Source organism: Electrophorus electricus, chromosome 3, assembly GCF_041902795.1.
Source record: "Electrophorus electricus isolate QZ-2024a chromosome 3, ASM4190279v1, whole genome shotgun sequence".
NCBI lineage: Eukaryota > Metazoa > Chordata > Actinopteri > Gymnotiformes > Gymnotidae > Electrophorus > Electrophorus electricus.
The window spans coordinates 35,362,139-35,390,138 of record NC_137499.1 but is presented as its reverse complement, the minus strand read 5'-3'; the positions used below and the strand labels follow the sequence as shown (position 1 = coordinate 35,390,138).

Sequence of the window (28,000 nt, the reverse complement as noted above, 5' to 3'; positions counted from 1 at the left end):
AAGCACTGACTCGAGTTCATCAGAAGAGGCTTTATTTGAGATGCGTTTTTGTCTTAGGTGGAGATGAAGGTGGTGCAGTGCCTCCCCCTGCCACACCTTCCTCTCACCTTATTGGACATGTCTGCGTTTCAGAGGAGCGCACTGTAAACACGGACTTCTGTACAAAAACCAAAAACAACACCCAGAGAATACCCGCTTTTAAAAAACTAAAAACAAAATCCAACTAAACCAAATACATGCTGTACAATTTATCAGTCGCAAATATTGAACAAAACCAAGGAAATGCAACAAAACCAGAATATATACACGTCATCCACTACGAACAGGAACAAAATCAAAACCGCAATGCAACAAAACCAAGAAGTTGTACAATTATTCCATTGCGGACAGTAGACTCAGTCTCAATCTTCACTTTTAAAATGTACAGTTTTGTTTCCTCAGATTTACAAAACAAATATTCTCCTTGAGTGTCCATCTCATAGCTCATACATAAAATAGAGTCTTCATATTTATTTAGCTATTTACATCAACTATGTACACCAAGGCCTTGCAGACAGGCCTCTGCAAAGGTCTTTGACCCAGGAAGAAATCCTGAGAGGGTCGGGTTCCGTATGGCTCCATCTCATATGGGGCGGGTCACAGCGGCCTGTCTAAGTTTAGGGTTGCCTTATAGCTTATGATGGTTCAGCTTAGGATTTGTGGAGGGAAATGACCTGACGATCTGTAATTGAGAACACTGTTTACTGCTGCAGTTCGGTCAACTCCTAGTCTAAAAGTAGTAGTGTGTAACCCAATAGTTTAACCGATTAATTAGTTACTTCTGTGTCTGTATATTAACTGATAATTAATCAGTTTGCTCTTTGTTTGCCATTAATAGTTTGGTTAATACAGTGTTTTTTTAAAACTTGAAACAAACCAAAATTGGAAAACAATATTTTCAATGCTTCTCATAGGCTAGAAGTGGAGATCTGAAGATGAATGCTGAACAGAAATTAGAGCCTGTCGTGTGTTAAACGGGTTCTCCTGAAGAATCTGCCATCCCATATCTGTGCGGATGTCTTGCAGCATTAACATGTTGTGCACAAACAGGGAGGCTGAGCAGCTTAGGGCCTGGGGAAGGGCTGAAACTGGCTTGGGGGTGGGCTGAGGCCGGCCCTCGAAGGAGCAGGCCTTGGGGTTAGACCTCTGCTTTGAAAAACCAGCTGGGAGGATGTTCTGAGCAGAGCTGAATGCTGCTGCCCAAGGGGTGTAATCCAGTAAGTGCCTGTGTTGATTGGGGAGAATAGAGGGGAGGGAGAAAGGGGGAGAGGTTCGAGTCCGAGAGGTCAGATTGTCAAATATTTCAGCGGGTCTTTAGTGTGAGGTAAGAGGTGAAGTGAAAACAGGACCCGCGTCTCTATAACATCTGAAGGAAATGCCCGAGCACAAGCAGTGTGATCCGCTCGGATGACCCGATCCGCTCGGATCACACTCAGTTCAGTTCAGCAGATGGCAGTGCAGACTGGACAGACTTCGCCAACATGATGAAAAGCAAAAGATACAAACCAAAAAAATTCCACGAAGGTAAAGGTGAGAGCAAACGCAGCCCATCGGCATGAGGTGCGTCTTATGGAAAGCTTCCTTCACACTAACATAAAGGCTATATTCAGTGGCAGAACAACTGGAACGCTGCACACAGACAGATTATTAATAGAGCATGACAGGTCTCCATATACATTTTAGATGTGGATAGTCGTGTACTGTGACATTTAGCTCTGTTTGAGCATTCCGTAGCATCCTGAACATTGAGGCTCACACAGCAAGAGTTCCTGTCATTTTTTGTGACCAGCTCCATCTGCTCCATTAACATGAGTCAATCCAGACGTCCAGCAGTGATGGAGCAGAAGAGACAGACTATAAGGAACTTGCACACTGGCCAAAGTGCATTTCTGGCTGGGGTTTATGCAGAGGAAGGGAGTGGCTTGGTAGGTATGTTAAGAGAGATGATCATGGCCCATCACGTCTTAGGGCTCCAGCTTGCAGGACATTTCGAAAAGCAGATTCTGATTGTCGATGACCTGCAACTGCCGCACGTATGCCTTCGTCTGGAGGTGAGAGGGGGAGGGCTCAGCTTCCATAACTGAGAGAAAGAGAGAGAGAGAGAGAGAGAGAGAGAGAGAGAGAGCAAGGGAGAACAAGAGAAGGGGAGGAGAAAGGGCTGAAAGATTAATCTACTAGGATGGTGATAAGTGTACACATGTTTTTTGCTAAGTACCTCTGATACCAGTCATCAAACACAGTCTGTAACACGAGGAGAGTCTGCCAGTCTCTAGACTGAGTCAATCACCCCAGAATCACCATTAGGTGGCAGCACTTTACTCACGATCAAATCATCTGCAACGACTGATGAAATGCTGAACCTGACCATGGGGTGGAGGTATTTATGTACAAATGCTCAGAGTTCTTGCACCAACAGACACACACACACACACACACACACACACACACACAAACACAGGTCAAACTGACTGAAGGAGCTCAGCATCCTTTGCTACAACATGCTTAAGAGAGGGAGGGAGAGAGAGAGAGAGAGAGAGAGAGAGAGAGAGAGAGAGAGAGAGAGAGAGAGAGAGAGAGAGAGAGAGAGAGAATGTGCTGACTGAAAGGAACAGGGCACTATGAACACCTCCACACTGTCCTGTCTCATCTGTGAAAAAAAAACAACTCTGCAAATCCAGCTCAGCTCCAGCTCTGCCCCAGACTCTCACAAAAGTTTCTGGTCACAAGGCACCCACCACAGATGTTGCAGTTGTACACTAATCTGGGTCCACCACTGTGTGTGTTGGGGGTTTTGTGTGTGCCATTTCTGTTCTGCCTTTTCAAATCCTCTAGGTTTTGGAATTCCAACCCTAATTTCATTACTGTCTGTGTTTTGTCTGATCTTCCTTGAGTTTGATCCATGGGCCTGTCTGGCAGTGCCAGTACGTGATTCTTCATGGTACAACAACAGGACCTAGGTACATGCTGTTTTCTCAGCCTAGAGCTCACTCACATTGTGACTGGCTGTTGCTGTGATTTCACATTCTGAGATTTGTTTGCCCCTTTTTAGTAGCTCTGTTTAATTTGTATCATTTGTAAATAGTCTTGTCTCCACCCAACATTTATACCCCTTTTTGTATATACTGTATATAATGACACACCAGGTGCAGAGCTGGTTGCCGTTTGTGTTAGAAGTAGGTTTTGTACATGTTTATGTGTAGTCTGGCAGTTAGGAATGCGGCTGTCCTTTGTGTGTATTTTATTTTGGGTAGGAAAGTCAGCAGTTGAGTAATACGTAGTTAGCGGGGGTGTTTGTTTGTTGTTTACAGCACAGGCCAACATGAAGTCCTCACTGGTGTTGTTCCCATGTCTACTTTAATTCACAATATACTTTTCCAATTCATCCTGTGGCCCTGTGCTTTTCTCGTTCTTCATGCTACATACCATCAGCTTTGGCTGTTTACAATAGTGGTCGACCGATGTACCAACCGGCCGATTTTGAGATAATCCGTTAGTGTGGCTGCTGTGGAACAATGTGTCAATGTCGCCATTCTACAGGCACACATAAGTGGGTGTTGTGAGATAGTGCGTGCTAATAAAGGATGTAACGTTTCCAGAGAAAACGGTGAAACTTTAATATCTTTTAAAGCTTAATCTATTTAATTTGTCACGCTTAATGACAGATACAACGTTTACTGTCTATATAATTAGGTTGATTCCAGTAATTTAGTGAGAAAAGGCGAATAATGTTATTTGGGAATTGTAATGTTAACAAGCCTTTAACCAGTTAAACTAGCTAGCTAACTTAGCTATCTTACAGGGCTCAAAATCATTTGTTCTCATCTCAACTCAACAATATGCTGTCATAAGTGACTGATCTGATTGATATAAGATACCCAACGTAAGTTAAATTCGGTTGCATTTGCTAATGTGACATTTAACTTGTTGGATTACGATAACGGGACTATGAAGGCTGGCGTTACCGACTTGTCAACAACGTTTTGGGGAACGAACGTTCTGGACTTCTAGCTAACATATGTTCTTTGTGTGCGTGCGTGTCTGCGCGTGCACCAGCTTGAAATAATTAGCTCAACTATACAAGGGAAAAAATCTCCGTTCTTTCACATTATTGTCACCTCTAGTTACTTATTGGATGATATGAGCTAGCTGTGCAAACAAAGTATTTTTATGTGCTTGATTGCTTAGCGTGGCTATTTGGCTTGTAACCTACTCTGTCAAACAAATATAACAGTATGTGAAAAAGTACTATAACTCACGCACCCTGCTGTTTTTTATTATCTGTGGACATTCCTTTAGTTGATACCTTTTTGTATTTAAAATAAGTGTCCTGCAGACAGAGTGCAGACGATAACTAACTAATGTTCAGCAATTTTGTGTATCATTTATATTATTATCAATTAATTACATTGTATTTTATCATAATATTTTGTGTTATCAGCTTTATAAATCGGCCATCGGTCGCCCTGCTCTCTAAATACCAGCAACGGCATCAGCCTTAAAAACCCATATCGGTCGACCCCTAGTTTACAAACATTTTAACCCATCCACCACTTCTTCATTCTGCTACGGCTCAACCTAGCCTGGCTAACACAAACCATCCATAGACGTTTCAAGGAAAGGCACTTGATGCAACAGTAAAGAGTTCTCTTTCTTAGATTTTGCACACCAAGTGCACATTATAGACAATTACAGAGCTATTAACGCTTACATCTGAGTTACATCTGAAAGTTCAAGGCCATTGAGGGAGAGGTGGGCCTCACTTGCCTGAAATGCCAGTGGCCACAATTGGAGGCTTTTTGCCAGACTGATGCTGTCTGCCTTCCTCACATCCATAATGTGTCATCAGTGAAAGCTGGAAATCTCCCAGAAAGCCAGAGAATGACAGCCTACAACCAGACATGTGCACTGCAAGTGAAATGCAAGGTCTGTTATTTATCTGTTTACTCTGAAACATCCACACAACCAATATTGCCTGGTTTGCGATAGTCTGCTGCAATGAAAAGTCTTCCTCTCCGCACCAGTCCGGAAGTAATTAACTTTAACTCAGTGTTGCTGCCCTCCATGGAAACCAATAAATTCCGTCCACTCAGTTGGATGAAGTGGGAAAAGCTCAGATGATTACATTAAATTAACCCAATACTCAAACCTGAGCTACGCTACACAGCTAAGATTCTTAATGGAGAAAGCTTTCAGTGAGAAGGTATAATGTAAACTGAATTCCCTTTTGAGGAGACTTGATTAAAATATATTGGCATCAGTTTGCAGTCCAACATTATGATCTTGATCCTTTGTGAAGACAAATGACGTTACAGATGTGGGTCTCATTTGACATTACTTCACTCATTTACTGCCACGGGAGATTGGTCTGCTCCTCTAATACATGCATCCCTGATATTGCTGTCTTTCATTAGATGCTGGAAGGTGCAGCTCCCGCCTATCTCTCTGTGCGGCAGAGCAGTAACACGGGTTTCAGGAGCGGAATCACTGGGTTTTCCATCATCTGATTTACAAGACACATGCCCCAGAACGGGACAGAAGGAAATCAGTTACGGATACCAGATGAATCACGCAGTCTAGAACATCACCTATCTGGATTAGAAAGGCACAACCTTGGGGAGCTGTGCTCGACAGCTTTCATTAAGAACACGAGATCATGGCCATCCTCATGTACTCAGGTGTTCAGCAGAGTAAGAGATTTAAGGGCTGAATGATGCAGCACCACTCCATATCAGAGCAAGAGAAGCCCCATGGAATGAAAGCAAATATTTCCTATGGGTGTGAAGATACAAAGATTTGTTATGGTGCAGCAGGTAGTATTAGCAGGTATTATTATCAGAGTAGTGCTTTGCCAGCGTGGGTGTACACGACGAGTTTGGGCATTTCTGCTGCCGGTGATGTCATGGTTGCCATGGCACCTCTGCAGTTGTTTGTCTCATTGGTTTGATCTCAAATGCAGATATGAAAGGAGGAAAATAGGTGTTAAGAGGCGCACAGCTGCACCTGGAGTGGCCCCCTGGATTATCTGGGAAGAGCCTCCTGCTCCTATATCCCAAGATGAATTATCCCAAAAGAGATTGCATACTGGTCTCAGATAAGAATGAATGGAATTCTGTCTACATACACAAGGACCAGAACAACTAGAGATAACAATAAATGCCAAAAACAGATGTGATAGCTGTACCTAAAACATTTGTGTGTACAACTGTTTATGTTGATGGTGTGTATGCACATGCATGCATGCAGCTGCTTCCCTGGCCTTCAGGCCTGTGATGTTCTAGACAGATGGGATTTGGCAGGGTGGGGCAAACTCCCCCTAAATTAACACAGCCAGACAGATGGGTGACTGTATGCACGTGTAGGGGTGTGTGTGTGTGTGTACGTGCATGCATGCATATCTGTATGAAGGTGTTTACCTGGTGGTGAAGGTGTTTACTTGGTGGTGGGAATGGTTTTGTTTTTTGTTTTTTGCAGTAATACTTGACGGGTTTGTATGTCTCTAAGAATGTTAGTCTATGGGTATATTTGTGTATGAGTGGGGAGACATGTGAGTGTGTGTATGTGTTTGTGGAAGCACGCGTGAAAGTGTGAGGGTGTGGGTGTGAGAGTGAGTGTGGGTGTGGATATGTGTGCATGGGTGTGAGTGAGTGTGGGTGTGTGTGTGTGTGTTTGTATGTGTTTGTGTGCGAGGCTGGGATCGTTCTACCTAGCTGAGCGCTCCTGTATCGCCTGATGCTGCGCACCATCTCCGCCACTTTATGCTGGAAGAAAAAATAAAACAAAACTTCAAAATCTGCCTTGTCAGAAAATATGGAGAAAAGATCATCATTAGAGATCTGCTCCTTCCTGTGTGAGGTTTGTATGAACACTGTTTACAAATAATGTAAATGTATGTGGTTATGTGTTTGTGTGACCGTGTGAGAGTGTGTGTACACAAATTGCCTTTGACACTCACCATCTTTTCAAAATTAACCAGTTCCCCATGGAACGTCTTACAGCTCTCATGAAGGAAGGTCAGGTCTACAAAGGAGAGAGGGGGGAGGGAGAGAGAGAGAGAAAGAGAAAAGCAGGCATTACAGTTAAAAGAATGGTTATGTAATGACATGGCAGCAGTGGCTTGTACAAGCGCCTGCTCCCCTGCAGGGGATCAGCAGGGTGCTCACCCACCAGATGAAAAGAGAGAACGAGTGGAGAGAGGCGGACAGAACGAGAGTACGCCTGTTCAGAATGCAAAAGAGGACAAAGAGACAAGACAGGGAGCGGTCCAGCAGGTTCGCCATGGCCAAGGTCATGACCCCGTTACCCCGTGCTAACCACGGGGTTAGAAATACAACAGTAAGCCTTAATATGCATGTTCAACATCTGCAACAGCCGCCAATGATGTATCAGCTTCGCCGAAGGCTCACTGCACAAGACATTCCAAGTCTGCAAAGTTCTAAAATGGACCCAACCATTTATTCTTATTTTTTAAAAATATTGGAGTGGCATTACTGCCCCCCAAATCTGTCGCAGAACCTGAGCTCCATCTGCTCAACAGGAAGATAGCAGCGCATACACACACAGCTTCTGCAGCTCTCTCCTACTCTTCAGTTACGTAACAAAGGAGAAGAAAAGAGCCCCAGGCGACTGCCTTTGCTCCAAGTGTGTGCTCTGGCTCACTCAACTCCAACCCGACGCCATTACCTACACTAGCATAAGCTCTTGAAATTGTCCATACTGCATTATATACAGCAATGTAGTGTCATAGGCTTCAGAAACCCAATGTGGGTGATGAGGAGAGACAACGGGCAGCACTCCCACATCAACAAAACAATAACATCTGCAAAACGAGAGGGGGCAGGTGCCTGGTTGCACAGGCCGGGGTACGGCTGCGCTGAAGAGAAACACCGCAGAGTGTGACGCTCAGGTGACCCTGACAGGGTTCTGGAAGAGAGTTAGAAGGAGCTGAAAGGGAGGTGAACGGAGAGGCGGGGAGAGAGAAAGAGAGAGAGAGAGAGGCGAAGGAGACCGATGTGAAGGTGGTGCCGTAGCTCGGTGAAGGCCAGCACGGAGTTGATCGGCAGGAGAGTTTGGCTCACGTGCAGGAGGAGGTGGAGGAGCAGGAGTGGCCAGAAAAGCTGGAGGAGCGGCCCCCCGTGCATGCAGTGGCGTGATGTGCATCTGTCTAGCACACCACAGGCCGCACAGCTGAGGCGAGGAGGGGTGCGCAGAGGGGAAGGCAATCCTGCCTGTGCAGTGCACCGAGAACAGCAGGGTGTTAATTATACTAGCAGGGCCTGTTTGGTTGCTTTCTAGTCAGGCAGTGGCGGGGAAGCTTTATGGCACTGCATCTGGACAACAGCTGCATTACTGAGGCAGCTCCACGGGAGCACACGGCTTCATGACCTCTGCTCTATGTGTATGCATGTGAATGTGTCTGTGTGTGTGTAGGGAATATGCCTGCATGGTGCCTACAGTATAAAATCAATAGGCTATAGGTATGTGAAAGTATGTGTGTAGGTGTGTTTATGTGGTATGTATGTGAAGAGGTTAACATGATTCAAATGTATATCGAATACATGTGCGTGTTTGAGTGTGCATGAATGTTTTTGAGTGTGTGTGTGTGCGTGTGCGTGTATGTTTGAGTGTGTGTGAATGTATCTGTGTGGGTGTTTTCAGAAGCTCACCTTTGAGCAGCAGTGGGGTAAATGGGATGAGCGGGGCCCTCAGACTGGCTAACAGGTCCCTGTATGACTTGTGGTTCCTGGAGGGGTCCTGAAGCACACACACACATAAACATACACACAAATAAGGTCTTACCATTCTCCTGTGTCTTGAACTCAGAGGAATGTGGTATGGCCTACCGCAACTGAAAACTCACCGCAATGCTCTCAAACTGCTGGAACTGCTTGCGGAACTTTCCTGGCAAGCCCTGTCAAAAATTGCACAGAATTTTCAGGAAAAAAAACCAAAAAAAACAGACCTCACCTCAGCTGAAATAAATATGTGTGTATGTAATGTGAACTGCAGGTAGGAAGGAGAAGCAAGAAAATGATGGATTAAGCAATACGTAGCTTGCTATTGAAATAGAAAGGTACACATGAGAAGTGTTTCCTTTTGAAAGGTACTGCTTAGTCAGATAGGTTGCCATGACAACAGGCCTCTGCCAGAAATAACACTCAGCTCATACAAAAAAAGGCAGAAGTATGTGTATATATGTGTGTGCACCTACTTGAGCGAGTGAGTGAGCAAGTGAGGCAGACGGATGGGCACAGAGAGCAAGAGATAGAGAGTGGCAAAATGAAAGTGAGAAATAAAAAGGGAGGGAGAGAGAGAGAGAGAGCGAGAGATTGATGCTCACCTCCCAGGTAAGGCGTAGGCGGCTAACTGCAGGGTTGTCCAGCCCCAGAACAACGGCAAGAAAAGACAGCAGGTCCTGCTGCTGCTTACACCTACAACCGAACCCAACCAGGGCTGTTAGCACATGCTCTGGAAACCTGACATCCAATAACTTACATTAATGAGTGTGGCTCTCCCCACAAACACACACACACACACACACACACACACACACACACACACAGTATGGCCTGTGGTTTAAATGTATGTATTGAGTACATGTGTGCACACAAAATATATCTGTATGTCCAAAAAATACATCTGCGAGTACATGTGCGTGTACACACACACACACACACACACACACACACAGGCAGAGGTTCTTACAGAGCTGCAATCTTGATGAACTTGCGCAGTAGCTGTACCCTCTTTGGCAGCGACTGGCACTGCAGGATCTCCGTGGCAACCCAGTGTTGTACCTCGCTGCACCGCTGCAATACCAGCTCCAGGTTGAGGGGGCGCCATCGAGCCTCCTCCCCGTGGAACACATAACTCACAAACTCCACCTGTTCAAACGCATGGCCAGCATTCAGGCACACGAAACAAAGTTAGGCACAAACAGTGAGTGTTGAATGTTTACATTCAAATGACTGGACTGGAGTGTGTAGATGCATTTCCTCACCTCATGCACACAGCTGAACAGCTCCCAGTCAAACACCACCAGCTGATTGGCTACTTCCTCTGCACTCATGTCATGGAGCTTGCTGTCGCCCGGTGACCAGTGGATCTCTTCAGGCAGGGGCATCTGATGGACACAACCATACAGAGGGAGATGAGAACCCCACAAACATCCAACATGGTATGCAGCTAGAAGGAAACTGCATGGCTAAGTGTCTAAGCCTGTGTTTATCTGGTTCTTATCAACACAGTCATCGCTCACTGTCTGCCTCCCTGACTGGCAAACAATTAGCCATGAATGTGTTAGGACAGAGAACCGTAGCACATACCAAGCATTTAATCTAACAATAGCAGTGACAAACATGCCTTATCAAATGCCTTATTTTCAACTAAACCCTGAACTTCTCTTAATCCCTAAACTCCCTGAAATACACAGGGCTAGAAAGTCAGTCTGGGACACCTCCTTATCAGAACTTCCCATTGCAGTAGAACAGCCATAGAGAAACAGTTCAATCAAGCATGGCTAATGAGAAGTCCAAACCGTGCAATGTTAATATAGGGGACCTGTGGCCTTCTCTCGCTAGCAGCTACAGTATATTAGCATGTGTATTTTATATTGGTTGATCTGATTTTCATCTTTACATGCATATTTGCATGATATTTGCATGCATATACCCGTTTTCTCAAACCCCTCCCACTGCACTCAGTGAGCTTCCCACCCACGTTGCCTCTCACCAGGCTCTCCAGTTCCGAAGGCTCACATGCAAACAGGTGGGTGTTGACTCCCAGGGTGGTGAAGACAGCCTCGTCACTGGGGCGGAACACAGCCTTCTCTGAATAAGGACACGTGCACAACACACACACACACACACACACACACACACAGCACCACGTGTCATGTGACATTTAGTTGCTCATCGCACGCCGCTAAGTACAGCCCAACACTTCCCACAAACGCTCAACTGCCTGCTGTGCTTCACATGCTGAAAGATACATGCTGTACATGACTGGCGTCCCCTGAGCTTGGCTCTTACAAATGGTTCGAAAGTGGGAGGGAACGAACGCTGAACAGAGGCGGGGTCATGATCAGGCCACGGGCACCCCTGTGTGGGGTCTTACCTCCAGACGAGGTGACGGCCACCAGGATGAGGTTGGCTGGCTGGGTGGGCTGCTCCTCACTGTACTGCAGCTTCTCACGCACCAGGGCCAGGATCTCACCCACGCGACACGACAGACGGCTGCGGATGGTCACGTATGAGTGGTCCGGCGTGTACACCCTGCAGAAGACTGCGAAGAGGAAACACCTGCTGACTCAGACCCCCTGGCCTGTGCTGATAGCCAGCTAACCATCAGCAATCTCCTCACTGCATTCCTATTGCTTACAAGGTAGCTTTGTTAAAGTCTTCTCCATACCACACTGTGTCCTAGGTGATTTTTAATGCAGTTACATTATTTAGAGACTATCAGACCAAGATGACCTCAAAAGAAACTGCTTCAGTACTGGTTCAGTGCAGCAGTTTGCTATTTGTTCCTCTGGTCGTATATCTATGCTAAAAAATAGGCCAGATGAGGTCACTGGCAGTGAGGTCAAGAGCTATTTCCTCTTTTGGATTGCTTATTGATTAGAGTCTGGGAAAGCACCCGGCTTGGTCCTTTGCTTCGATAGCTTTGGACTAATTAAGTGCTGACAGTGTACACCAGAACTCGACCATGAACTAAGAGCCGGAGAAGAGCTCTGTCTTCTTCTGCCGTCTCTGAAGCTTAAGCCATAAACGGTGTTGTGGGTGTCGGAGGTGAACTCACTCTCGTCAGAGCCGCGGAAGGCCTCGCGAGGTTGCAGGCAGGCGTCTATGCGTCGGAAGTGGCGGAAGAGAGGACGCACTTGCTTCCTTCGGCAGTCCTTGTCCTCCTCCGCCCTGGGGACGCAGGACAGCGAGAAAGCAGGGCAATGACAAACCTCTCCAAGGGCGGAGTACGTTTGCTTGGCGATGAGCAGCTCTCAGGTTCGAGTGCTTAACTGCACGTTAAGAAATGCTTCCTGAACCAGTGCCCATGAAACGGCCGAATGCAAACATTTCCCAAGTATATACTCTATGTATAAATATGCCAACCAGCAGAGGGTTTCTGCTTTGTGTTGTTATTATCTCATTTCACTTGTTAAATGTAAAAAATAAAAGAAGGATTTAAAGGCTTCATTAGATGGAAGAGGGGATTTAACAACCCAGTCTAAGCTCAGTCTCATATGGAAAGCATCAAGTATTTTTCCAATTAGCTACTTCAGGTCATAATAGGCTACAGTGTGTTTCCTGGGGGGTTTAGTGCCTGCTACTGTGCTACTACAAAAAGGACTCAGGGATATTTGGCTTGACTGTTCTTTTATAGCCAACCTAGTTATATCCTGAATGGCCCATAAAGGGCTTAACGAACTCCATACGTCTTTGTCTTTTAATGAAGATCTCACAGTATGGCGTGGCCCCTGTGCATCACCCCCTACTCATTCACGCCCAGCTCACAGGCTTCCAACCTGCTCTGGTGTACACCACTCACGGGTTGTGGAGGATCTCGGTCCAGCGCTGGAGCTTCAGGACGTCCTCCACCAGCTCTGGGAAACGGCTGAGGTCTTGCACAGCACACAGGTACAGGTCCTGCAGAAAGAGTGCGATTAGGGCAACAATCCGGAACAACTAGGCAGGCAGGAGAGGCAGGGTGCTGCTAGGAGTCTCACTGGGCATGGCTAACTTGGAGGAGACAGGTGCCTGCCCATCCACATTTACTGGAGAGTTTCAGAAGGCCTGGCCAAAACAATTCCAACCTAGGTGTTGCTTAGTTTTGTTACCATGGCAACCCTGATAGGCTCCTGCCAGGATAAACACTTGAAGCCTCTAGAGTACTTTTCAGTTGGATGTGTTATGTGTGCACGTGTATGTGTGTGAGCATGTGTGCGCGTGTGTCTGTGTATGTGCGTCTGTCCACGTGTGTGTGTGTGTGTGTGTGTACCTTCGGGAAGCTGTTGCAGCCATCGCCCTCCTCCTGGAGTAGTTCTCTGTACGTGTCCAGGTAGCGGAAGGCCACGCTGAGCACAGCCTGTTTCCTTTCTGCGCCGTCCCAGCTGGGCCAGCCTTCACCCTGCCTGGCCTCTGTTCCAAACCTGACCCTGGGGTCAAGGAGTGCAACACTTACACACACAAACTATTGCCTGTATGAATTTTCCATTGTGTGCCATATAAACATATAGACCAGAGGACCTCATAATTACAGACAGATAGCACCTATCACACATGTGCACATGCAGACACTTACAAAACAGGATTCAGCCAGTCTCCAATCACTTAACACACACACAAGCAGGGATGGAAAAACACAAACTGCATGTGGCCAGCACACCAACATAATTACAACCTTGGAGAAGTGCTGAAGCCAAGAGAACACACCCATCATGTCTACACATACACACACACTCTTCTTCTCCTCTTCTATAGTTTGTTATTAACAGGCCTTTGCCACGAGACTGCAAGAAGTACAAAGTTTCCTCCCCCTACAGACAAAGCACTGCAAGTCATTCATTCGTCTTAGTGGCAGGTACTCTATTGTAAGAGCACTAACTCCCAGACATATAGGCCATACTTTATATGGACTTTCCCTAGTGACTCGAACAAACTTCCGCAGATCAATTAGATAAACGGTTTGTGCCCTCTTTTATGATTAGAACATCTGTAGGTCTCTGGAGACAAAGTTGTGTACAAAGGATATCACTCAGAAAATATACACATAGATGCACATACATCCAGTATATTTATACAACAGAAACCTAAATTCAGGCCAAACTAAAGTGGACTAGCCTTAATTTTTTCCTGGTGCGCCCTTCAGGTCTATTTAAAGAGTCACTCCCCAACACCCTGTCCACATTTAAAACCACTATTCCTGTTCATAATGGCCAGGCAGTACACATGCATGAGCTGCCTTTGATGACATTCCAGATCTAGTGACTCTATATTTCTGGCTACTGCCACTTCTGTGCTAGAATGCAGTGGGCAGTGGGTGAGCTATGCTCGCCAGGTTAGAGCTGACCCCCTGGCCCGCAAAGCAGCACACAGCAAGCCGGCTCACCACGGCACAGAGCAGGACTTTGATCTCTCAGTCGCTCAGAGGGGAAGAATGTGTGTGTGTTGAGCTGACAGAGCCATCATTGCTAAGTAAAAGAGAGGGGTTCTTTTTTTTTTTTTTTAGAGCTAATCCAATCAGAGATGGCGAGAGGGAAGTGGGCCGAGGGGGTTTCCCTTTGTCTACGGCCTCAGCAGGAAGCAGACGTGTTCCCACAACAAAAGATCTGATTAGGGCTGGATTATGTCCAGCTCAGACCTGGAGAGACACGTGGAAGAAGTACGATAAGGGGGAGAGAAATGGAGTGAGAGGGCTAGGAAGGAAAAGAGAGAGAGAGAGAGAGAGAGAGAGAGAGAGAAATGATGATAGCAATCAGGGAAGCTTACCAGGGGTGTGATTAGAGCACAAACATGACCCCTCCCACAGCCACACCCACACACTGGGGCTGTCTGAAAAAACAACCCACCCCCCAGTGTGGCTTGGCTTTGTGCTCTGAGACCAGACCCCCCCCCCCCCCCCCGCCTCCCCAAAGTCTTACCGGGGGGGCATCTACACTGTCCTCTCTTCATACATGTAAACACAAGCCCAAACCTCATACTCATACAATGTACCTTTGTCACAAATATTTAGGAATTGTGATAATTAGCCAGCCTCCGCTTGCCAGAGGTTGGTCAAATGAGCGTTTTGCCACAGAGCATAAAGCCTGTGGTGGAGAGAACTATCCTCCCCGTGTCGGCGAGGCGTTAAGAGCTTGTCTGCTCCTGGAATGACTGCTGGTCCCTCCAGGGCTAAGCAGCCTGTTTTTAACCAGCCGGTGTTTTGAGAATTCTCAGCTGCTTTAGATGCTCTGTTCTAACTTCTCAGGCAATTCAGGGTCAAGGCTTGTTTGTTTAAATACTAATACTAGCCGACCTCCCACCTACTAGATTTTCAGATGAGGAAAATCTTGGGCAGTAACAAAGTTATTATACAGATAATCCAACTCCTCACATAATACCAGAAAGAAATGAAACCTGTTGCTACTGGTCCATTACTAAAACGCCCCCAAATTCGTGTGTGCACTGGCTTTTGGCACAGCAAAAACGTCTTGCAGAGGTTTTCTGTTAATATTTCCATGGCTGTAGAGAGGCGGTTGCTAAGCGCACCCACGCCATGGTGAAGGATACTGCTGAAGCAAGACCTGCTGAAACTTGTCAGATGCCAAGAAGATAGGGTGCGTCAACATGAAGTCATCTAGGAGGATTTCTGCAAAATGATGGAGAAAAAGAGAAAGAGAAAGAGAAAGAGAGAGAATTAATCATCCTAAATCACAGAGATGCAAAAGTGTAACTGCATGAGCAGGTGTTCATGATGCAGAGGGAGCTGTCCTGATCCAGGAGCTGCAGAGGGAGCTCTACTGATCCAGGAGCTGCAGAGGGAGCTCTACTGATCCAGGAGCTGCAGAGGGAGGTCTCCTGATCCAGGAGCTGCAGAGGGCGGTCTCCTGATCCAGGAGCTGCAGAGGGCAGTCTCCTGATCCAGGAGCTGCAGAGCTCCTACTGATCCAGGAGCTGCAAAGGGAGGTCTACTGATCCAGGAGCTGCAAAGGGAGGTCTACTGATCCAGGAGCTACAGAGGGAGCTCTCCTGATCCAGGAGCTGCAGAGGGAGCTCTCCTGAACCCAGGTCTAGCGCATACTCAGAGCTGCACTGTGCACAAGCACACACCTCCGCACCGCTGCACCTGCTTGGCTAGTCGTGAAATCAAATGGCAGCATGCCAACGCAGTCTGGGACTGTGAAAGAGGTTGGATCTCACCTTCACTACTGTCACAGATTGTTTTCAAAACCCCAAGGACAGAAGGATTCATGAGTGAACTCCTGCGATTGCATGTATAATAACGAAGGACGCGCCTCCATCCCCTTCTGTAGCAGCACTGCCCTTCACAGACCCAGCAGCAGACAGATACCATCATAGACACTTTATATACAACAATTAAATGTTACATGGGATCCACTTTATAGTAACATTAGTAACTAACTGAATTGACCATTGGCTTTTGAGCTAGCACACATTTACCGTGTCAGTAAGGTCTAACAGTCTCTCCAAGCTGTCAGAATTATGCATATGTATCTGGGTTAGATGGCATATTCATCATCAATTAAAAGAACACATGCCTACCACTTAGAAAATGAACAAAACAAAAAAAAAAAGGCAGGCAGGAAATGAACACATCAGCTTGGGAAAAGTAGGTCGCAGGTGAGAGAAGTGGAACCTTCCCAGAGTACACAAAAACCTGCAGAGAAAGCGACCAGGAAGGGACAAGCTCCTGTCCACTACTCAAGGAACAGCATGCCGTTAGAGAGCTTTCGATCCGAGCTGCCTCGAACCAGCCCATCGTAAAAACACGATCAGCCACTGCACTCCACCAACTATTAGATTTGTCATAAACATCAGATCAGCGAAACAGACATGTAACATTTTGTCAAAATCAAAGAAATCACGACTTGGCTACTAATTTGTTTCCTTTCTGGTTCTCTGGTCTGGTGCTGGTAGAAAGGCGGGTGCGCAGGCTGGGCGAGGCGTGTCCTGGAGGAGGGCGCTGGCAGGTGTGTGAGGTTGCTAGATGTTCCCAACATGCTCAGACTTGCCTTCTGAATTGACTAGAAGCTCCTTTGACGTCAAAAGACTTCAGCCATACAGGTGAGAGGAGACCTGTGAGTGAGTGTGTGTGTGTGTGTGCGTGTGTGTGTGTGTGTGTGTGTGTGTGTGTATTTGAGCAGGGGTGATAGAGGTTGATTTGTGAATACCAAAAGCTGTGAGCATTTCCACTGATTTTATATAAAGAGTAAAGGCATTTCAGCGTTAACATTTAAGTGCAAACTGAAAGAGTTTTGCAAATTCCTATTCTGTCTCTGTGCCTGCTTGTATAGCTGACCAAACATGCATTCTGTATGTGTGTGTGTGTGTGTGTTTGTGTGTGTGCGCATGTGCGTGAGTGTATGCACACTTGTGTGCGAGTGTCATGGTGGGCGTGTCGGCTGGGGCCCTGTCCACATCTTTGCAGCTGCAAATTTCCCACGGTTGCCAAGGCGACATTGCCTTAAATGGCTACAGGATGACAGAACGAAAGATGGAGTGAGTGAAAGTAAGTACAGACTGTAGAGTACAGATGCAGCATAACTTAAAGTGCACACAACAATATCCAAAGGAGATGCAAAGTTTGAAGTCAGTAGAAAAGTGCCAGAGAGGGTGAGAATGACTAGGACAGAGTGAGTGCAGAGTGGATGAGGTGAATTAACACCTCTGATAGTGTCTAGTCCCTCAGATTTGAGCCAGCATGTGTGTGTGTGTGCGTGTGTATACCCAAAAAAGTTTTTTTTTAATTCCTTCTGGTCCCAAAATTAACTGTCACTTACAATTCAGTAATAATGACAGTTCATGCATTATAAAAGTAGTGTGCCACTGAGGAACACTAAGAATCTGACTATGTATGTTTTTTGTTGTTTTTGTTTACGTACATGTGTGAAGAGATATTTTTAGCTTCTTTTCATGAACAGACTCATGTCAGGTAAGCAAATGCAATGAGCCCAGCACACACACTAAATAAATTTGCACAAAGGTTCGGTCCTGCTCTACCATCAAAATCAAAAACCAGTTAACAAATATGTGAAGTTTGCATGGCACGTAAAAATACTGCCTCTGCTTTCAAAGACTATTTTATATACAGTCATATAGTTCTGAGAAGCCTAATTATCGCTGACTGACTAATACATTTCAGCCTGGCAACGTGAATAAGGTAAGCAACAAAGTTCTGATGAAATGAAATGAGGGAATGAGGGGCTTCTGCCTGTCTCTGAGAGAAAAGCCCGTCGTCTGGCCCGCACTCTCCATCTCGCTCTGTCATCCGCGGCTCTTTCCCTCTGCCCATCTGCCTCCATTATGACAGCGCTTTAAGTGCAGTGAACCTCTTATGCCCACGCATTCACACACACTTACAGACACACACACACACACACACACAGACACATGCGGCGCACTCCCACGCATTCACACACACTTACAGACACACACACACACACACACACACTCACACACACACACTCAAAAAGACGCACATGCACACACACACACACACACTCACAAAGACGCACATGCACACAAACGGACACACAAGCACACTCAGACAGATGCACACACGCTTACACGGAAGCCAAAGCATATATCAGCACATACCGCGTCTGCATTTGCATGCAGGTGCCGCATGCGTACATGCATATATACACACGTACCGAGCCCACTTCTGAAACGAGAAAAATGCACATCTGCGAGGGAGGAGGTCAACTCTGCCAACACAACACAGAGCCAAAGCGGTTCCCGCTCCTTTAGTCGTGGCTCGAGAATACCAGCGCCAACATACAGCCCTCCGAGGATGAGGAGAAGGGAAGGCTTTGGACAAGACCAAGCACACGACACGTGACGCACCTCAAACCATAACCGCACACCTGCCAGTGGCCTGTGTGTGGGTGGTGGAGAAGGGGGGTGGGGAGTCACGTCACTCCGCTAACAAAATCTCGCAGATCCCCCTTTCAGCCTGGAGGACAGTAAGTTTACCATTGCATGATGGGAAAACGGTGACCGCCGTAAACCAAGACTGGAATCAGCAGGATATCCAAAGCGGAGATTTCAGCAGTGCAGGGTTATACAAAAGTGTGATAGAAAAGCCGTTACCATGGAGGCCTTATCATATGTGAACCCTGTTACTCACACTCTTGCTCCTTCCTCCATATCTCTCTTTCTCTCTCTATTTCTTTCTCTCTCTCTCTCTCTCTCTCTCTCTCTCTCTTTTCTTCATCTCTCCCTCGTTTGCATTGCACCTCACATGAGGCAGTGAGACATGGAGACGGTGTGGGAGAGTGTGTTCGTGTGTGCCTGGGAAAGAGAGAGAATGTGCGTGCGAGATCTCCAGAGCGTCACATATCGGTTTCATCTCGAGCCGCCAAATTCTTCCCTTCTGGCTGTTCTCATTTGGCTGTTCTCTTCGGCCGTTCGAGCTCCACGTCCTGTCACCTGGGCATGTGACACGATTTAACGAAAACACAGCTAGTGGTGACGACTACTTCTCCACAGTCTCTGGAGGACATGAAAGGGCCTCTTATTCATTACAGTCCGAGTCTGGAACCAAACACGTTACGCAGCTTGTGTCTGTGCAGGGTGGATGTACGTCAGGATCCTTCAGATAACGGAAGACGTGAGTGTAAATATCATGCAAACTTTTGGAAATTCCTAAAATACCCTCCAGCATAAATAGCACTGCTATTTCCCTAATATAGTAGCAGCCTGGGTTTTGGCCTAACCCAGTTCATTTATGTCTGGGCGCAGACCCACCCACCAGCTCCCAGGACACGCCCATAGACCCGACCCCTGCACACCCTGATCACCACTACAGCCTTCTGTCTGCTGCAAGCAAGCCATGACTTGGCAACTCACTATCTCATTAGATAAGAACAATATATATAATATATATTTATTTGTATACTATACAATCTTACTATTCAGTTCTATACTTACAAATACCATAGAGTGTGCAGCATTAGTGCATCAATACCACACAGAAAACACAATACCATACATTGAAAATAAACACACACACGCACACAGACACAACAGGCAACACCCATGCAAACCAGCCACAGATGACTAAATGAATCTGCTTTCACACACATTTGCCTACAGTGGGCACACACTAATACTGCAGTCTGTAGGTCACAATTGACTGCACTCTCAGAGATAAGTGAGAATTGTCTGCTTTAAATTGTTCAGTATTTGCATTGTACTTTACATCACAAGCGCCAATAAAATTAATCAAGCACTTCCTCTAAAAGAGCAACAGGCATGAAAACCCAGCATTCAAGTACCTCATCCCAGTCTTCCCTGAAACACTTCACAAAAACTACTTAACACACGGAGCACACAGAAACCAAAATCACCTTGGACCTTATCTAATCGCTTCTGCTAAATATGTCATCTGAACCTCCCAGCTTTAAACATGCTCTGACGCTACGCGGCACACACGGCCCAAACGTCTCCGTGTGTACATGTGTCCTACTTTCCACTTTGCCTCTCTCCAAGGACATACATGTGGCCTCAACCATAGCCTATCTGTAGAGAGCGAGAGTGGCCCCAGTGTTTCAGAATCAACATCAACACTAACATGGGCAAAGTGGTGTCTGGAATCAGCACATAACATCTCATTCTGGACCATTTGTCTTCTACCATGCCAATCCAAAAGGAGGAGTTTTAAATGAAACACTCCACTTACGTATCCATGTGGAGCCATGTTGTGTTCTATGGTAAATGTACATAACTTGCCCTGCCTCATAAACATCCCTGAACCACGTCTAGAGGTAACGACACCCTATTAGCTAAAGGCAGCTTAAGAAAAACGTTTCACTCCACCACCCTCACAATATTAGATATTAGTTAATAATATATTAGTTTTGTTTTATCTTAAAGTCACTTTGTGCTAACACAATGACTCTTAAAACACTGTATACCAACAATAAATGATCTGGCAAAGTTACCATGTCTCTTTAAACAACATCGATTTAAAAAATGAACTGGTATCTAAGCAGAGCTATCATTAATTATTCATTGCTGCCTCTTAAAGTGACCGGATAACTCAACACAACGATGGCCTAGTCAGTCAGTACCAGTGAGTCAGTGCCAGCTCAGGGTAAGGGATTCACTCAGGCAGAAGTTTAAGATTCCATGATGGATGAGAGACCAACCTTCTGGTTATGATTAAGATTTGGCCTGTGGTAGACGATTATAAAAGGACACCTGTAGACTAACGCAGGGCTCATACTGTAATGGACCTAATCGAGTGTTTTATGATAATGCACTGGCCCATCACTTACCAAGTCACTTAACAAGACCTCCGGACAACACTGTTGGTAAAAAAACAGTTCCTGACAAGTTTCCGAGATTCGCATGCATCCATTTAGACATGAGAACCCTTCCTCGATTCTTTTAACTGTTCCTTGGGGATCTTTGCACCAAACACATCACTGCCATCTTTATAACAACACTATACCTGTTTGATAATGAAAATATAAGCATATGACTATGTTATGTAGTATGTATAATTAAGAGGTGGCTGATTACTAAAAATAATGATTATAATAAGGAAATAAGGAGTAAGGCTGCACAAGAGCACTGAACAGTTGCAAGCTGTTTTTGGCTTCTACAGTAACCGCACTTCTGCTACAGGTCTCATTACACCCAGATATGTCTGACACAAGCTTGGGTTACAAATGATTTCCAAAACGTAGCCCTGTGTTCCTTAGGAAAATAATAATGGGCATTTTTGGACTCTGAGAGGGTTCATTTGAGCTCTCTGATCTTCGATCAGTATTTTTTGAGCCAAACTGCTGTTTACACTCGGGTTTATTGCCCTCAGTGAGCTTTGACCTTAAGCCGTTCCTTTTTCCTAACGCGTTTTTTCTACGCTATTATAATTTTGTATAGTATCAAGTAACATGATAAATCTGGTTCATTTGTTCTGTGACAGGTGCAAGATGGAATGTCAGAGCCCTGAAGGTGTTTGGATGAAAGGATGATATAACATACAAGTTCTCACTTTTGCTTTTGAGTTTGGAAACTCTAAGAAAAGCTTGCTGACACTGAAAATGGCTCCCTTACAGAACGCAACTGAAGAAACAAATTGCTTCTATCTGGAGTGTCTGCTCTTAAGAAAGGATATATACCAAACTTTTCACCCAAAGATTAGGCTACTCCCTTGTTCAGCAGAAGAACCACTCTGCTTGCAGTATTTGGTGTTTGTGAATTCAAAACCCTTCTGTCCTAGCAAGCCTGAATCACAGAGATGGAGTTCTTTTTCACAGTGCACACATTCGACTGTTTCTTCCGATGACTGCGTGCTAATCACATCCCTCTCTCCCACACAGAGCAGGGAGGCGGCTTTGCTATGCTATAGGCTGTTATTAGGGCTGTCGGTCTCGGCACTGATCCGGGAGCTGAGGGCCATCTGCGTGTATGTATGTGTGCGTGCGTGTGTGTGCATATGTGTGTGTGTTTGTGTATGTGGATGTGCGCTAAATGTGGCTATGGGGTGGCAAAAAGAGTGCAACCGCTGCTGTCACTTCAAAGGGCCATCACGTGGTCTATTTGCCATGGTGGAGGACTGGCTCATCCCCACTGCAGTGCTGTTTTAGCACAGTGTGTGTGTGTGTGTGTGTGTGTGTGTGTGTGTGTGTGGGAAAAAGAGTTTATCGAGGTGGGTGAAAGTGCCCTCCTTTCTGATATATTAACCCAATCTCCATGTTTGAGAGAGCACATGAGTGAGAGCGAGTTGGAGGAAGCTGGAACAGGGGCGCATGCGCTTTTGGGGCTGGCCTCTTTCCGACTTTAGCTAAGCACGGTCCCACCATGCCCAGAGGGCCAGACCTGTCCCCAGGGAGCACGCTCCCCTCACTGCTCAGCCTCCCTTCCTTCCTGTTCCCTCTTCCTCCTCTTCCTCCTCCTCCCTAGGAAAGAGAGCTGGTTGCCATGTGAACAGGTGCTGTGTCTAAAGGGAAGCTCTTTTGCACACAGGCACATTTGAGAAACACACATATGCACATGCATGCACGCACACACACACACACACACACACACACACACTCACACTGGAGCATGCAGCACTCATGAAGGCAAGTATCCACAAACAACAAGAAAACACCTTGCAAAAAACAACAATCATACATGTGAGAAAGAGCACCCAAAATAAACCCCCTCCCCAATAAATAAATAAATAATACTCTCACATATGTCAAGAAAAAGCACTGACACATACACACAAACACTACAGAAGTGACACATATTCATATTGCGCACGGTCAGGAGAAGTGGCCCAGGGAGCCTCCATTCCATCTTTTTGGCAAAATGCAGCCCAGGTGCGTAGGTAGGAAGAGAGTGAGTGGGCACAACCAGGGAGAAAAAGGGAGAGAAGGAGAGAGAGAAAGAGAAAGAAAGACTGACATTATGTAAAGCCCTCCAAAGAGAGGCCAGAGAGTGGGCAGCCATTTCTTCCTAATCCCTCACGCTTCTGTGAAAAAAGCAACATTCCTCCCACACAGAGCCATGCGACCGCTCTCTCACGCTGGCACTTGCATCCCTCCACTTCTCTCTCTCTGTCCGTCTTCCTCACTTTCCAAGCTTGCCAAAGGCTCCTCAGGAATCCATCTGAAGATCATTCTACATTCTGAAAAGTGCTGCAAAGAGAGTTTGGTGGGGCTCAACCGAATGGTTCTTAGGCCAGCGGAGACTCACGTTATTTAGGCTGATTAGGCAAGCATGACTCAGCTCGTTGTCATAAAGCACAGGTGAGTGTCATCTAAGCACACCTGATTAGCATCATCCATTAGCCTGGTCTCACAGAACCGCTGAGTGCACTGTAGCTGTACCAAGTAAGCGGCAAGTTAATTTAGCACACAGGCTTGTCGGAGTTGAGCCGTTTCCGAAGCACCAGCACATAGGTGTTCACTCTTTAAATGCAGTGGTCAGGGACACGGAAAATCCGCAGACAAATAAAAATGCATGGGAGCAGGAGACAAAATGGCTTCCCGATGTCACGGCTGCCAATCACAAACACCTCCAGTCTGAATCACACCTGAACTGGAAGAATGACGCACAGCAATCTAGGTCTTTCCCAGAAAGCAGGAAAACAGGATAAGATAAACCCCCCCATGCCAGCCAACTCAAATGAAGTAACCAATACCCTGGGAAAGCAATTAAGGTTATTACAACTCACACAGATAATAGTAAATGTGCAAGCTTCTACTGTAAAGCACCCAGGTTCGCATGGACTTGCCTCAGCCAAAGCATGCCGCTTCCTACACATGAAGTGTGCGGGGGCAAAACACTCCTCTTACTGCACACGCTGGCGGGAAAGTCCGAGTGCAGTCCCAGCTGGCGCTGCCAAGCCAAGGGACTTGCCCCCTGTCAAAGGGCTGCGTGCACTGTTGTGTATTTTTTTTCTCAAGTCGTCCTCTGAAAACCTGCCCCAACATGTTAGCTGCAGACACGTCTTCTGCTTTCTGATGGCACTGGGAGTGCAAAAGGTAGTGATTGCACAACAACCTGCCACATGCGACCTGATGTGAACCTCATAACTTTTTGCCCCATCGCTGGCTGGCGACGTGGCTGGTCTGCAGAATTGCACCACTTGTCACTATTGTGAGAGCTAGTTTATGCCCCAGTATAATGGTTAAAGATGTAACTCTAGGGCATCACATAATGTAGCATTCCCATGTATATACTAAGAAAATTTTGAAACAAAGTTTAAAAAAATGCCACCACAGTAATGTGTACAGTTGATTGGAAAGCAGTTTAAGGCATGTGGTTTGGATAAGTGCATTATCCTCTTTAATATCTAATCCAAAGATTCACTGCAGCAGATCTGGATGAGAGAGCCAATCTAGGAGTCTTGAGCTAATCTGGGATTAGTGGCACTTTTTCAAATGTTCTCAGACCTCCATAATAACAGACAGCACTGCAAATGACAGCCATGCCTGGAGGCTATTAAGGCTTAAGATTCCAAGGAACAGGCTAGACAGGAGACGTTTACAACTCAACCGTCAAATACACAGTATAGTAAGTCTTCAAATGTCTCTGGATAGAGAAAGGTGAATTATTTTTTAAAAGGACACTAAAGACAATTATTTATCTTTGACACTTATTATAGTCACGTGAACAAGAAAAACAACAAACTTTTATGAGTAATCTTTTTTTTATTCTATTTTCTATTTTTCAGCCACTGGATGACAGTTATGGCCCACATCAACAAATCAGTTGAGTACTTGGCAAAAGCAAATGGCAGAAAGGGAGCGTGAGTGGGGCAGAGCAAGAATGTTAATTTCCTGACACGTATCTTGAGCTGACCTGAAAAAACAAAGACACCTCATGCACAACACCCCAGGTCAAAGCGTGATTCTAGAACGGGTTTACTGGAAAACACCAAGACAGGATCACAGTCAAGACTGCACGCAGGACAACATGTTTCCCCAGCTGAAACAGAATGAGGCAAACTCTGCATCACTGATGACCTATGCAAATGCTTCAGGCCTTTTCTGTCCTTTCTCCATTGGTTATATTATGAAGCCCTGTGACAAGCAGGCACCTTGGCCCTAAAGTACATTTTGCATGAGTCATTTATAATAGTAGCCCAAGTCATGGTAGAGGAATTTCAAACTGAGCATTTCTTTTTACATCCTCATTAAGAGCAGCAAAAGTAATCTGTGATAGAAGGCTACAATACCGCAGAGCTCAGGAAATTACTTGTCAGTCTATTGGATTCACATACAGTACCATTCCCACACACTGGCTCTTATGCACAGCCATACTTCTCAGGGCCCTGTAGTTTCCATGGTTACTTCACAATAACACTTCACTGCACATGTGCACTAGTCCTGCTGCAGCACAGCAGACTAGAATTATTATTAGAAAATAAAATATATATATATTGATAGTGTTACGAAATATAAACCTTGCTGAGGTGCATGCAACATGCTCATACCTACCTGATGACATTTTTCAAACCACAGATGTCATATGCCATATTACACGAAGTTGTGGTTGAGTGGGCTCACAGATTGACAGCTATTAAAGGAAACGCGATAGGAAAGCACCTTGGAAATCCTCAGTTATTTTCTCATATACACTGGTGAAACTGCCTTCTAGCCCAGGCAAGGTCTGAGAAAGGAATGTCCCGGCTAAAAGAGTTCCCCCTGTATACCCGACAAAGGTATGCACACAGGTAATAAAAAGCAATGACGACAGAAGTTATTTAATGACAATATCAAGTGAACTGGTAGCTGTGGACCTGAACATAAGATAAATGGCTTTCAAAGAAAAACCATGCAGGCCTACATGCCAAGGAAATTTGCCCTACTTCAGAAAGGCAATTTTAATCTAAATCTAGCAGCTCTAGATAGGCCTATCGTTAATTACTACTATGGGTTGCAATTGAAAGCGAGTATCGCCACGTTAACTCGCACACTCATATGAATGTTATTTTTCCATAATCGCTCAGCAATAGCTGAATAACTAGTATTATTATGTAACATCCAGAGAAGCGTAGTGGTCCAATGAGGAGTAATTCGCCTTGGGCAAATTGTTCTTTACTACTCGTGTTCTGATTTGGTCTTCGACATCATTTCAGACCTTATTATACGTTAGAGTTACGCTCTACTTTGATCTTTTACGCATTAAAGTTGTCATTACACAATTACACAAGGAGGGGTAAAACGGATAGAACGTGTAGGCTACAGCATGCAGATGCTCATTACATCCTAGGAAATATTGGGGAATCATGGTCATTTTACCAATGCACCAGACTTATCAGTAACGCGCGACACTGGCGGGAAATGGTATATTTTTTAAATGATTGAATCTTACCTGTGCAGTTGCCAAATCGCTTTCCCGCCACACTATCCAGAAGCGCCAGCGCAAGATTCTCCGGAGTGTCAGCGGGGAGTGGGGTCCAACTCGTGTCCAAACTCGCCTCAGAGCTCTGTTCATCGCTGGACAGAGATGGGCTCCTGATGTCCGCAGTGGCAGAGGGCCAACACGGCGCCTCTTCGCTTTCGGGGCTGAACACCTCGCGGGCCGGGCCGCTTTCGGGAGAGGTCTCCCTGAAAAATGGCACCACACGGGACAGACTGGCTCGCCGCCGCGAAGCCCCTGTGCCAGTTGCCTTATCCCCAAAGCCACCAGCCCGAGTCAGCGCGTTGGTCTGTTTCTTTAAAAACTTTTCAAGAGGCTTCATTCCGGCCGGCATTTTGATAGAATACCGCAATAAGGCCTTGTGTTTATCCTAATTAATAATGAATAAGGAATTGTGGGAATAAATAAAACAGCGAGTTTACATTTTAGCTGAGCTGCATAAAGCACAAAATAGATATACTGGTTTTACTCCTTGCTGCAATAGTGTCATGAAAATGCAGCCATCAGCAAAATGTAAATATTCCGACCAAAGATTAAACTGTCTCAGAAGATGCTCTATGATTCAACTGACAGTGATCCACAGTCTTGTAACAGTCCACAGCTACCGTCAAAAACCAAAATGTGTCCCGATGCAACCGCTCCCAGTCTTGCCGTAGCCGTATTCACTGCAGTCCTCCGGATTTTGTCTGAGAGACAATTTTCAGTTGCAGTAAACGAACACAAGACATACCATAAAACAGCGCTGAAGCCTGGGTCGAAGAGGTAATCTGCTTGGTGAGGATAAAACGTGGTTCAAACCAGAAATGCAGATAAGAGCAGCAGCAGCAGTAGATCAACACGGCTCCGTTGTACACCGCGTTGAACGCGATCAGTCTGTTAAGATGCTCAGCAGTGACACCGACGAATGGTGCGCTCGCTGCGGACGACTATGCCACCTAACGAAGTCGGCTTCTGTCGCAAAAGGACGAGGGTGGATTGTTCAAATGTGCTGTATAGGCCACATATCTGTTCGGTCCAGCGACTCCCCTTCCTTCCTTCTCTCTCTTTCCATTAACGCGGCCCACCGTCCAGTTCTATAAAGTCGAAGGACTCCTAACACGGCGCTTTCTCCTGCCTACACACACTATACACACCCTATGGGGGTGTGTGGATGTGTTGTAAACGCGACGGCGGCTCGGTTTCTCTCCTCTCCACCTCCTCCCCCGTTTTTTTCCCCCGCCCTCCTCTGCAGTTGCGCGTGCTATTGGCGGTGTGCGTGCGTCGGTAGTCTACTGGTTTAGTTACTGGTTTAGTAGCAATTCCAGACTCCAGTAGCCGTCAAACTGGGGACGTGATCACAAGTGCGTGTGGGACACATAGAGGCGCTATTTAAACAAACATAT

The 28,000-nt window shown here is 46.0% G+C and overlaps 1 protein-coding gene across 3 annotated transcripts; it reads right to left on the bottom strand.

Moving 5' to 3' along the window:
• Window positions 1-15: 15 nt before the first annotated feature.
• rapgefl1 (Rap guanine nucleotide exchange factor (GEF)-like 1) lies at window positions 16-27,807 on the bottom strand. Of its 3 annotated transcripts, none has more exons than XM_081711297.1 (16): window positions 26,571-27,807; window positions 15,279-15,378; window positions 13,030-13,186; window positions 12,580-12,677; window positions 11,836-11,948; window positions 11,152-11,319; window positions 10,768-10,865; window positions 10,037-10,159; window positions 9,742-9,920; window positions 9,377-9,467; window positions 8,897-8,947; window positions 8,703-8,790; window positions 6,992-7,056; window positions 6,743-6,797; window positions 4,804-4,944; window positions 16-2,119 (listed from the first exon to the last, which is right to left on the bottom strand). In XM_081711297.1, exons 1-16 carry the CDS (start codon window positions 26,950-26,952, stop codon window positions 2,004-2,006), a joined length of 2,025 nt encoding a protein of 674 aa, XP_081567423.1. In that variant the 5' UTR covers window positions 26,953-27,807; the 3' UTR covers window positions 16-2,003. The 3 variants fall into 3 exon arrangements, with proteins under 3 accessions (XP_081567423.1, XP_081567424.1, XP_081567425.1); XM_081711298.1 differs by having other exon boundaries at window positions 13,030-13,180; window positions 15,300-15,378; XM_081711299.1 differs by lacking the exon at window positions 4,804-4,944.
• Between the last annotated feature and the right edge of the window lie 193 nt (window positions 27,808-28,000).

Bases quoted from the DNA above. Each gene is read 5' to 3' on its own strand.
- rapgefl1 (XM_081711297.1), bottom strand. From the start codon at position 26,952: ATGCCGGCCGGAATGAAGCCTCTTGAAAAGTTTTTAAAGAAACAGACC. The intron at 12,678-13,029 runs GTACACACACAC...CTCTTTCTGCAG, and splicing joins GCTGCAACAGCTTCCCGAAG to GACCTGTACCTGTGTGCTGT. The intron at 10,160-10,767 runs GTGAGAGGCAAC...TGTGTCCATCAG, and splicing joins CTTCGGAACTGGAGAGCCTG to ATGCCCCTGCCTGAAGAGAT.